This window comes from Peromyscus californicus, unplaced genomic scaffold (assembly GCF_007827085.1).
Source record: "Peromyscus californicus insignis strain IS unplaced genomic scaffold, ASM782708v3 Scaffold_10__1_contigs__length_136768540, whole genome shotgun sequence".
NCBI lineage: Eukaryota > Metazoa > Chordata > Mammalia > Rodentia > Cricetidae > Peromyscus > Peromyscus californicus.
This window is the reverse complement of record NW_026294391.1, coordinates 25218479-25231717: the sequence shown is the minus strand read 5'-3', so window position 1 is coordinate 25231717 and position 13239 is coordinate 25218479. Positions and strand designations below refer to the sequence as shown.

General features: G+C 38.9%; 1 protein-coding gene across 1 annotated transcript in view; it reads right to left on the bottom strand.

Moving 5' to 3' along the window:
• Nucleotides 1-13159, bottom strand: part of Mospd2 (motile sperm domain containing 2) — a 41387-nt gene extending 28228 nt beyond the window's left edge. The window contains exons 1-2 of the mRNA XM_052716859.1: nucleotides 12973-13159; nucleotides 12755-12824 (exon numbers count right to left, since the gene is read on the bottom strand). Of these exons, the coding sequence (XP_052572819.1) occupies nucleotides 12755-12824; nucleotides 12973-12981 (79 nt within the window). The 5' untranslated portion in view covers nucleotides 12982-13159. The remainder of the gene's footprint in view (nucleotides 1-12754; nucleotides 12825-12972) is intronic.
• Nucleotides 13160-13239: the final 80 nt, after the last annotated feature.

The following is a 13239-nucleotide window of genomic DNA, read 5'->3' as shown; positions in this document are numbered from 1 at the left end:
ACACACAAGCTTTTTCAGGGAATATTTCACATCTAAATCATAACATGCAGCATCATCATGTTTTCAGACTCTGAGGCCAACATTTCCAATCATTTAGTGGAGTAATTATATTCAATTATAATTGTGGGTCTTCACACACATGCCAAATTCCCCACTAACGTCTATACCAGATATTCCTCCTTGCATGCACTAGTTTGTTGTAAGGGGATTCTTCTTGTCTCCATGTAATCACCTCTACACATCCAAATTCAACCATTTGGCAGCACTCTTTCAGATATTTCCTCTTCTCACAAATATTTCCTGTGACCAAACGTAATTCTTTGGTGAGCAGCAACAGGCTTTCATTTAAGTTTTTCATAAGGCATTCAACAGTCTTTATCTTGAATTAGAGTTACTGGTATGCATGCCATCTTTCTTAAATAAATCAGGTCCACAGCCTGTACATCTTAAGAGTTCTCTAAAGCAGATGCCACAACATTTACTGACAGACTCTATTCTGTCTTTATTTTTAGTTCCTCAACTACCCATTCTCTCTTAAGTTCTAAAGCAAACGGTTCTGGAAATTTCCCTGGCTTCTACATTTCCTCTTCTTTCACAAGTATTTAGTTGCTAAGTTGTAGAGCGTCTCCATCCTCTCCACCTGTACTGCCTTTAGTTCAGGCCCTTGAGATAATAGATGAAAGGGCAGGAAAGTATAAAGTGCATTGAGACAATTAACCTCTTTGAGTCTCCCAGTTTCTCATCTTCAAACAGTTTTATGTACTCAGAGGCCTGGGTAAGGGTCAGATGAAAAAGAATATATGAAAGTGCTTGGAAATTTAAAACACCACAAAATATGAGACCATAAATCATACATTTGTGGAATGTCATCTGGGGTGGAGATTTTAATATATGGGCTCTATTTTTCTAATCTATAAAATGAGTGGTTCCGTACTACATAACCTTTAGGAAATAGTTTCAGCTCTGTAATTTGAAAATTCATTAGTATTCCAAGCAGATTTTCCCTTTAATTATAAATGACATTTGAGAGCATAAGATGGCTTTAAAAGAGTTAACATAGCCTCTGTCTCATTAAGGAGGGATCATTTTGTTTGGCCATTGTACCAGTAGAATGTTTTTCTTAAAATTATGGCTGCCTTCATCCGCTTGCAGGAAAATGTCTGCCACAGACCCATGTTAGCATAAGCACAGTTTAGTTATCAGTTCTTCTTCCAAATAAAAATGGCAGTCAGTGAAAAAGGGGACTAAATAAGCTCCCAAGTCAAACACACTTAGCATGTAGAAATGTTCTGTGGGTACACCCCCATTTTCTCACATAAGATATTAAATGCACATGTCTTCAAAGGTCAAAGTTTAATAAAAAAAAATGCTGTATCATTAGAGACTTTCTAAAATAAATCTGCCTTTTCTCTCTCCTTTCACAAACACGGTAAGTACTACAATAACTACTTTCCTTGGCTCTGGTCAGAGTCAGGTAATAGTTTTCCCTGCTATTGCTTTTGTATAGTCAGTACAGATGTCAGTACAATGAAAAAAGCAAATGATATCTTAGGACTAAGATAAAAACTGTTCGACCTTAGAGACTTCTGGATGAGTCTTGGGCATCCACCAGGGTCCCAGACTACACTGAAAAGTACTTTCTTAGGAAAGTATTTGGAAGTGATACAAGGTCAGTATAAAGTAACCACAACAAAAACGGTGAAACATTATTATTCACATTATTACTACTGGTAGTGATATCATCAAGACACTGACCACTACTAGAAATTTAAAGCCCTCTTCCTTTGATAGTTTTCATGGATACCGATCTCTGAATCCAGAAGTTTCCATTTAGTGTTATTATTAATAGGAATGTATTTACACAGGAAATACTGTTGTTACTGTTTTAACCATTTGACCCCGGACAAGCAGAAATGAAATCAGAGCAGGGGGAAGAAATGAGAAAGAGATAGCTGGAGAGGGGAAGAGGTAGGGTTTAGCAGAGAGAGGGAGGAGAAAAGTAGAAACAGGGATAAAGAACAAGAGGAAATAGGGAAAGGGCCAAGGGAGGAAAAGGCAGAGAGCAAAAGACAACAAGAGAGACGAGGGACAGAAAAGGCAGACAGAAGGAGGAGAATCAGAACAGAGGAGAAAGTGGATAGTCAGCACGCTATGGCTTTGGATCACACAGTTAAAGGACATTCTTAATTATAATATATTTAGTACAACAAAACCCATTGTTGTCTTTTAAAATTCATTGCGTTCTTCATGTATTTATTTGTATTATTTATAGTGTCCATATACAGTGCATGTGTGATTGTCAGAGGAGGTCAACATTCTGGAACCAGTTCTCTCCTACCGTGTGTGTTCTGGGAATTGAATTCCATTTGTCAGGTTGGTGGTATGCACCTTTACCTACTGAGCAATTTTGCTGGCCCCAAAATCTCTTGTTTTCATACATAGGCCTTAGATTCCTCCATGAATCTTTAGTATAGATCAAAGTCCTGACAGGGGTTTGGGAGAGAAGCACAGACTATTGATGAGTTCACAATGGGAAACAAAATAAAACAAAACAAAACAAAACAGAAAACCCCACTCCCTTAGCAGTTGGCCATAGTCTACTCTGAATCTCTTCATATCTGGAAGACTGAGGGAAAGGTGATCTTCTATGACAGAACAAGTCTCAAGTTTCAGCATGCATCAGAACCAATAAGAGCTGTCCACACGGGCATTTTTGGGTTCCGTACCTCGATAGGGAACTTTGGAGGAGACCCAAGAATCAGCAAGCTGGTGTAAGGACAATATTAGTGAACCTGTGGTCTACTGCAGGGTTTGGTAATCCCACCACCCTACCCCGTGTACAGTTAAATGGTAAATATCTTAAACCTTGAGGGACACAGATATCCCAAGGCTGAGTCCTTGTATGAGTATTTAAAAGCCCTTTAAAATGCAAACTGAACAAAAATAATTCTCAGGCGAGGGCTGTATAGAAACCAGTCTTGGATGATTTTTAGTCAGTCGCAGGGAAGGTGGAACTTTATACTTCAGTTGCTTCAAGAGCACCAGGGTCTAAATTTTCACCAGTCACCAGCTAATTATCCAGGCCAAACAGACTTAATAGATTTTGGTCATTCCTACATATTCTGAACTGTGTCAGGGTCTCGGTGTGGACTCATTAGCTACAATTTGGTGTTTGCTCTTCTTAGTCCAAGTCAAAACAGGAGGATGTGGGGCCCATCTCAATAACAATCCAGGCCTGGTGACACAAGCCTGTAATTCCAGTTACTCAGGAGTCCAAGGCAGGAAGGTCACAAGTCCAAGGCCTACCACAGCTACACAGTGAATTCAAGGACAGCCAGGTGACTCAACAAGATACTTCTTCAAATTAAAAACTGAGAAGAGAAAGGCTAAGTTATACAACTCAATGGTAGAATGGTAGTGTGCTAGCCTAGCATGTATGAATCCCTGGGTTCAATCTCCAAAACACACACACACACACACACACACACACACACACACACACACACACACACGCCATATGGAAATACTGTTCACGATAAATAATAAGCACTCACTTTGAAGGGACCCGCTCCTTAAGTCACAGCTGCAAATGTCAGAGTCCCTGTGTAATGAGGAAGAGGGCATGAGAGGAGTGGGGGCTAATGCTGCTCTACTCTGATGAGTTCCAAGCGCTCAGGGACTTTGGAAAGTCACCTCCTCATCCTTCTAATTCCTACCAACAATAGATGCACATTACATTTTTGAATCAGAATGATTATTCCTGTGTAAGTCTGACCCCTCACCAACCCTGACATTTCTCAGGGTCCAGCTCTTCAATAATAGATTGCATTGTTCTTGCCCTTTTGAAAAGTTAAAATTTTACAGAACAGAAAATAAAGTTATCAAATACCTAGGCAGCAAAGACACACACACACACACACACACACACACACACACACACACACACGCACACATACACACACACACACATACAAAACCAACCACCAAGCTTACTGACTTCAGCTAAAATTACTCTTGATTTTTCCATATAAGCTTTCAAATAGTTTTAACCTTTTTTTGGTACTTTCCATTGTGACACCCTCATTAAACCACAGGTTATTTAGCAGAAGTAAGAATTACACACATTGCTGGGAGGTTATTAATCCATAGAGGTATGCTGTTTTGGCTTCCTAAAATTTAATTTGTTTTTAAGTATCTGTTTATTATGACTCCAAATATAGTTTCCTAACGGTGTGAGAACCTGGCCTTTATCTTCTAGCTGCTTTAGAATTTTCTGAGACTTCTTTTATTACTTATCACATGAAAAGTATTTGTAAAAGCTCCAAAAGTAGAAGAATAGATTTTAAAAGTATCTATTCTCTATGTGTTGGGGAGGAAAACGTATATACTCCAACACACACAAACACATATACAAATATACAAATGTACTCAGCTGTGTTCTACAATTAAGTTTGTTCACTGTGCTGTTAAAATCTCAAATCTTAAGGACTTTTTTTTTTTTACCTGCTTTGCTCTAGGTGTGAAAGAAATTTGTTAGAATTGATTCCTTCACCTGTTTATGGATTTCTTGAGTTTCTTTTCTAACTCTGAAAAGTTGCATTTTTAAGGCTACCTACATCATTAAGTAGTTTTGAGTTGTTGAATGTCATGTTCACTGGAAATATACAGCAGTATAATAAAACAAGAACCATGGCGAACTAGAAAAAGTAAATGATGTAAATAATACGTCCTACAATGAACATAAATTTTGTAACATTGTTACATTGTTTAGTGAAATGTATCAAATTTATGTTCTCTCATTCTTTGTAAAATGGTGACTGGAGGGGGAAAAGTCCTTGAGGAATTTCTATGATTCTATTCAAAAGTCTAGAGACCTTTTATTGTTGTTTCTTTTTCTTTTCTTTTCTTTTTGATTTTGAGACAAGGATCCATGTAGCCCAGGAGGGCCTCAGATACAATATGGAGCTGAGGTTGACCTTCAACATCTGATCCTCATATCTTCACCTCAAGTGCTGGGATTCTAGACCTGAGCTACCACACTTGGTTCTTCTAGATATTTTACTGTGATAGTTAACTTTCATTGTCATCTTGATATAACCTAGAACCACCTAGGAAGAGTCTCAATGAGGGTTGTGTTCATTGGGTTGGACTATGGGCATGTCTGTGGAAGACTGTCTTAATCAAGTTAATTGATGTGGCAAGGTCCAGCCAACTGTGGGCAGCACCATTCCCTTGACAAGAAGTCCAGAACTATATAAGAGTGGAGGAATGGTGCATATGCAAGTAAGCAAATGAGCCTATATGCATACATTTCTCTCTTCTCTTGATTGGAGATGTAGTGTGACTTGCTATTTGAAGTTCTGGTCTCCATTTCCTCATAATACTAGATTGTAAGTGAAATAAATCCATTTCTCCCCTGCCTTTTGGTCAGGGTCAGGGTGTTTTATCAGAGTAGGAGGAACTAAAATACTTATCAAATCAGAATCATTGTTATACATTAAATTTTCAGTAATGAAAAGTCACTCCTGTACCCTATTATCAAGAGCACATGTTAGGGCTGGACATGTAGTTTATTGGTACAGTGCTTGCCTAGCATAAGTAAGGGCCTGGGCTCCCTAGTACCACAAAACAATAAAGAGTACACTGTGAATTAGATAAACAGATTGTACTCTTATTGTCTAAGATTGTCTAAGCTATGAAAATAACTGTGATTAAAACAAAATCACCATCCTAGAACTGGCAGTATTTCATTAGCAGGTGGTTTCAAACTGCAAATGTCACTAAACATTAAAAATGAGGATATATGACTAGGGATACATTTCATAGAGATATGAATTTTAAAAACCCACTGAAAGATAAAAGAATAGTTGCTAGGCAATGTAAAGGGTCATTACTAAGACAAAAGATTAAAAAGTAAGCAGGTCTACCAATTCTTCACTCTCATCCAAGTTTATGACTCAAATCTTTGTGAGAGAGGAGGGACTCAAGAGCAAGGGACATGAAGATCATGATGGAAAACCATACAGAGACGGCCAGCCAAACTAGTGGAAACTCATGAACTGTGGACCAACAACCCATGGGACTGGACTAGGCCCTCTGGATACATGAGACAGTTGGTTAGCTTGAACTGTTAGGGGGGGAGGGCAAGGTAGGGGGATCGGGATCCATCCCTGGTACATGAGCTGGCTCTTTAGAGCCCAGTGCCTATGGTGGGACACCTTGTGCAGCCTTGGTGCAGGGAGGGAGGGGCTTGGACCTGCATCAACTGAATGTACCAGGCTCTACTGACTCCCCATGGGAGACCTTGCCTTGGAGGAGGTGGGAATGGGGTTGGGATGGTGGAGGAGGAAGGCTGGGGGACGCGAGGAGGGAGGAGAGAGGGATCTGTAGTTGGTATGTAAAATGAATAAAAAATTTCTTAATAATAAAAATAAAAAAATTAAAAAAAGAGCCGGGCGGTGGTGGCGCACGCCTGTAATCCCAGCACTCGGGAGGCAGAGGCAGGCGGATCTCTGTGAGTTCGAGGCCAGCCTGGTCTCCAAAGCGAGTTCCAGGAAAGGCGCAAAGCTACACAGAGAAACCCTGTCTCGAAAAACCAAAAAAAAAAAAAAAAAAAAAAAAAAAAATTAAAAAAAGAAAGCCACATTTCATGCCCTCTGGAGCAGAGATTTGGTCATTTTAGATCTATCATAAGGATAAAAATCGATCCTTTTCAAAAAGTGACTGACAAATAATTATATACATTTATATAACATTCTTATGTATATATCATAGAACACATAAATCAAGCTAATGAAAAGATATTTTTCCATACATTTCATTTCTATTGTAAGTGTACTTAAAGTCTGCCTTAGTAATTTACAGGTATACAATACTGTTATTAACTATACTCACTATATTGTACAAAGATCTCTTGAACTTATTTCTCCTGTCTCACTGATATTTCTATCCTTTGACCATCATTGCTTTATGTGTGCAGAAATGTATAGGCAATGTTCAGAGCAGTAGTATGTAAGGTAGCAAGCCTAGCGAAAACTGAAGTTCATCAATTGTTTTATGAATTCTATGAACTATTACACAGTTCCAAAATTAGTTACATTACACAATATGAAGGAATCCCAAACTGAGGCAAATCAGTGTAAAGTATGTTCAGCCTTTATATCAAGGTAAGAAAAGAATTAAAAATGTAATAAAGCTTTGGTGGAGGAGATTTCTTAGGGGATAAAACTAATGAAAAACAAGAGAATGAGTAACCCAAAATACAGGAAAAGTGTCTCCCAAACGTCATACTAAATGGGAAGTGTATAAGGGAATGGATCTAAACCTTTGGCTGAACATTAAGTACATGGTTACATATTCTTTCATGCTTTAAAGATTATGTCCATTAAAAAATCAACATTCAACCAAAAGGAAATAAAAATTAAAAGGGCAGAAACGTCTTTGGGTGAGAGGAAGCAACTTTAATAGCAACTGAAGAAACCACAAAATAATGGGTAATTTTGAATACATTAAGAAACTGCCAAAATCAATGATAGTGGCATTAACAAAAAAGGTGTATGCATAAATGAATATATTTATATGAAAAGAAGTTTAGCCAAACTAGCAATCAAACGCAAACTAAAAAACTATTAGTTAAGAAATGATGACATTAAATATGGATAAGGTGTGGGAGATGAACATTATCCCACAGGGCCAGTAGAAATCAACTTGGGCAGCTTGTATGGTGCAAGTTTGATATATACTATGAAATGAGTCCCAAGTATTTATTTGTGAAAACAATAATTTGATTCCAAGACATGAGTCTAAAAGGAAGTAATCTTAACTGCTTCATAAAGTTGTACTAACAAAAACATGCAAGTAATCTAAATGTCCAAAAAGGGATTATCTGAATGAAATGGCAATTGTCTTTTACTAATAGATTCAAATATTAAAAAAATACAATGTTGCCTACTTTATAAAATGGGGAGTAAGATCATGCCAATAAAAATGTAACATACAAATGATAATCAGGATAGTCTTTTAATTTTGCTTTTAAGGATATAGACAAAAGATTAAAAAAAAAAACTACCACTGTTAACTATTTCTAGATGGTATGGAGGCTTTGTTACTTTTCTGCTATCAACTAAGTTCATTTAAATAAATTCCTATCAAAGAGATCTCCCTGCCCCTGCTTCCTGAGTGCTGGAATTGAAGGCGTATGCCACCACTGCCTGGCTGCAAACAGCTCCTAAAGATTCTGCTATTTCCCAATAGCACCATGTTTTACAGCAAGCTTTCCTAAGGTTTGGGAGCTGTTGAGCTTTTCCATGACATTGCTTCCTAGGCTTCCTGAACATACTGCATACCTTTTTATCCCAGTGCTTTTGCTCAGACTGTCTAACCCACCTTGGTCACCTTCTCTACCTGGCCAAGTTCCACCTAAGTTCATAAGAAATACCACCTGGGTTAGTCAGCTTTCTGTCACCACAACAAATATCAGAGATGAAGGGAGTAAAGGTTTATTTTGGCTCCAAGTGTTAGAGGTTCAGTCTGTCACCAGATGGCCAAGTTGTTTTTGAACCTGTGGTGAGGAGGGACATCAGGCAGGTAGCATGTATCAGGCCCAACAACAGGAAGAGGAAGGAACCAGGGTTCCATCATCATCTTTAAAGGTACCATTCCCAAGAACTCTTACTAGGGGGTCAGCCCTTTTTTGTTTGTTTGGTTTTGGTTTTGGTTTTTCAAGACAGGTTTCTCTGTGTAGCCCTAGCTGTCTTGGAATTCACTCTGTAGACCAGGATGGCCTGGAAATCAAAGAGATCTCCCTGCCCTGCTTCCTGAGTGCTGGAATTGAAGGCGTATGCCACCACTGCCTGGCTGCAAACAGCTCCTAAAGATTCTGCTATTTCCCAATAGCACCATGTTTTACAGCAAGCTTTCCTAAGGTTTGGGAGCTGTTGAGCTTTTCCATGACATTGCTTTTAACCCAGTACTAACCAGATCACCAAGCAGTAGGTATCTTTCTTTGTCATAGCACTTAATCAATCTTCTTTGAGAAAAGGTCTCATGAAGCTTAGGCTGGATTGCAAATCACTAGGTAGTCAAGGTTAACCTTTTTGAACTCCCAATCCTCCTGCTTTCACTGCCCACTTTCTGGGATTACAGGTGTATACCACCGTGCCAAGGGACTCCTTTGGTTCTTACTCTTTGTGATCCAGTTCACCTTACTTAGTAGTTTATCTTTGTTCTAACACCGTCACTAAATTGTACAAGTTTGGAAAATGGCTCTACCATTTACCTTTCTCTGACAAACTGATTTACAGAATTAAGCTGATAATGAGTACTTTCAGAGCTGAATAAATTAATGTCACAAAGAGAAAGAAGAAAAGAACAGGAAATGGTTTTCATTTGAGACTCAGCGTGGAACTTCTCACAGTAACAGTGACGGAGAAAAGTACCATAATTGTGAACCTCTATTTTCTTTTTTTGTCTGCTTAAAAATCTACCCATATTTGGCAATATTTTCTACAGGCACAAAAAAAAATGAGCTTGGAATTCCCAAGAACCTGTTTTCAAATGAATGTTTGAAGAGAGATGCTTGTGGATAATAAACACTTTTCTTTAGGAAAAACATCATTATGGCTTATATGCCTTAAACCTTTTATGAACCAAAGTATTGTTAACGACAATACAGACTGTGAAAGACAAAAGTGGATGTTCCAAACACAAAGTTAACTTTTCTTACTTTATCTATATAAATTTTTTTATCCTATCTATCTATCTATCTATCTATCTATCTATCTATCTATCTATCTATCTTTATCTATCTATATCTATCTATCTATCTATCTATCTATCTATCTATCTATCTATCTATCTATCTATCTATATTGAGACAGGGTTTCTCTGTGTAGCCCTGGCTGTCCTAGAATTCACTCTATAGATCAGGCTGGCCTGGAACTCAGACATCCACCTGCCTCTGCCTCCCAAGTGCTGGGATAAAGGCCTGCACCACCATCGCCCGGCTACTATTTATATTTTTTCAAGACAGGATTTTACTTTTCGTACATGCTTACCTGGAACCCACTATAATAAATCATGCCACCTTGGAACTCAAAGGCCCTCCTGCCTTAGCCTCTTGAGTTCTAGGATTCCATGAATTAAGAACCACATCAGTGTTACCAAGGTTAATTTCTAAAAAGCAATCTTATAGGGAGAATACATACAAACTAAAAAGCCTTATTATAGTCCAGGGTACACCTGCAACTTTCAGGTGAGAAAGTCTTTCATGGCTTCTACTTTCCTTGTCCACAGAGTCTTTTTACAACTCTTGTGTAGATAACTCATATACTGGTTTACCTATACCTAAGTGTATATATTTAAGGGTAAAACCACCCCATGCCACCATACACAGTGCCTTTCTCTGAAAAAAAAAGTTTGTCTGTATGGCTTACATTGTGAAGGCTGCTCTTTGCCAGACTTTTGGTAGGAAATGGGAGCTGGTTAGGTCAGTTCTTAATTTGGAATATCAATTCTTCCAATGATCTTCTAATGCACATCTTTAAGTAGTGCTATATTCATTCAATGATTATGTGCTAAATGCTGTGAAAGGTATTGAGGAGGGAGAAAAATACATACAACTTCTGCCTTCAACTTCTATAGGCTGCTGCTAGTAACTAAACCCATCTATCATCTACTGGAGGAAATGAACAATAAACAAACAAGACAATTACAGGCTAGGAGGGAAAGTATGCAGGACAGGAAGCTACTTAATAACCCGTGAAGGCCTCTCAGATACATTTAAACCCTGAAAAGACAAAAACAAGGCCTAACCATACACACTAACTGGGGAAAAGCAACTCAGGCTGAGAGAAATGGAAATGTCCCAAGATGCAAACAGATGCATTCTGTTTGAAGAACACAAATGAAGCAGTGTAGCTATATTTTTCAAACTGTGAGTCATGTTTTGGAGTGTGATGTCAATTTTGTGGGTCACTGCATTTTTAAAAAGGAAGTCAAATAGAAAATGCATCAGCCACATGTTTTTAGACTAAATATTCTTTAATTAACTTTGTGTGTGTGTGTGTGCGTGTGCGTGTGCGTGTGCGTGTGCGTGTGCGTGTGTGTGTGTGTGTGTGTGTGTGTGTATGTGTGTACTGGGTTGCTATTTGTATGTCTCTTAATGCTGGGGGTGTTCAACTCTGCACTAAGCAAGGAGAGTAATAAAAGATGAGGATGGACAGGTAGCCAAGAGCTAGGTAATATATGACTGCGTATTTGTAGGCCACCAAGAAGAACTGGAACTTTATTCTAAATACATACAGTGGGAAGACATTGGAAGGTTTCACACTGGGGAGTGACATGATCTAATCTGACATTGTGATGTTGCTTAAAGATTACTATAGTGAAATCCAAAAGGCCTGAGTGGTAGGCCAGGCCAAAATTCTAACACCAGGGATTCTGAGCAAATTGCTTAATCTTACTACACTTCACTTCCCTCATTTTAAAAATGAGAAGACTGAATCAAGATGACCTTTAAAACCTTGGAGATTGCATAACTTACCTATCTTCTGCTTGATCCCTTGAGCATAAGTAAATGACTATTATAGAACCATCAATTCATTAGTTACGAGTTATGTCTTAATACACTATAAACCATATAGCTATGGCTTGTATTCATATAGAAAGCTATTGTAGAATCTCCTTACTGTAACCAGCTATGATAATAGACATGAGTGAGATCTCTGTGCTAAAAGGGAATGGAGTGATTTTGCAACTCTCTGGTACAAAGTTTGGTACATGAAGAAAACTGGCAAGGAGGTATGAAAAGATTTACTGACCAGGCTATTTGGAACAGATTTCCTTATTTGTTCTAGGTCATCAACTGATGTACACTACAGAACAGTATAAGGGTATAGGAATCTTCTGGTAAGCACTAAAATCAAAATATGAAAGTTTGATTCCATCCACAGTAACCAAATGACTAAGGCAAAATCTGTATTGACAACCCACTAGTTTTTAGTTCCACACTTGACAATCTGATACATGTTTCTTCACTTAATCCTTTAACCTTATTTACATTTCACAGATATGGAAACAGGAACTCAGAAGATGTAAGCAAGCTATTTAGTGGAAGGGTCTAGATTAGCATCAATCAAGGCAGACAGCAACTTGAGCTTTTAAATTCCGTATTTATAACTTATTCTAAATGTTTAAAAATACTGATCAGATAAGTACTTGACAGCTCAAGTATCTATGACATTGAGACACTGAATGTTTAACCAATAAATCAATTCTGCACTTACAGAAACTTTCAAGTACAGAGCGTGATGAAACAAGAACTTGTGAGTAGCACTTTTGGTTTTGAGAAGCGGAATTAAGCAAAATAAAAGGAACTGGATTACCAAATTATGTACGAAGTATATAGCAAAAGTACAATGACAGTTTCCAGGTTTATTTTCTGGTGAAAGGCTATGAACTGCACACAGTGTCACCTGTCATTAACCAGATAGCCCACCAGGCCCATGAACACAAGATGCTAGACATTCTGATTTCTAACTTACATTAACCTTGTAAAGGAAGAAACGAGCACACCATCTGCCTCACTGAAGCAGTTCACACAGTATGGCAAAACCCTTGAAACACGTACAGCATCTTTCCAGTGAGGGTTGAAAAGGTCTCTAACATCTGCCAGCAAAAACACCCACAAACATTCTAACAAAAGTTGGATATGCTCACTGAACACCCCACTTCAACCCCTAGAATGCAAGCTCACCTGTCACATACTCAGCTTCGAATCTCCGCCGGGTCTCAGAGATTAGCTTGGCTTTATTCTGAGCATTATTCTGGATGGGAGACAAAACAGAACCTTAGATGCTTATGGTCTTTACTATGATCACTCAGCACAGCGCACCTGCACTGGAGCACACGGGCCCTGGGCCTGGAAGGCGGCTTCCCCGTCCAGGGACCCAGCAGAGGTTCTGTGCTGCTCACCTCGGCCATGGTCACGATCGTGGACTTGATCGTAGTTGTAGCTGTCGCTGCTTCCACAGCTGGCTGCCAAGTATCTCATCACCAGTCAGCCCAGCCCAAAGGTAGACCAAGAAGGGAGGGAGGAGGAGGCGGTCGCGTGACACCGGAAGGTAGAAGGAAGTGTCTCCATACTGTCCAATCCCATACTGTCGTCCGGGGGTAGAGGCGGGAATAAGTTCTCTGCTCGGCTCCCACTTGCTTCTCTAAGGAGAAACTCCACCCTCCGAC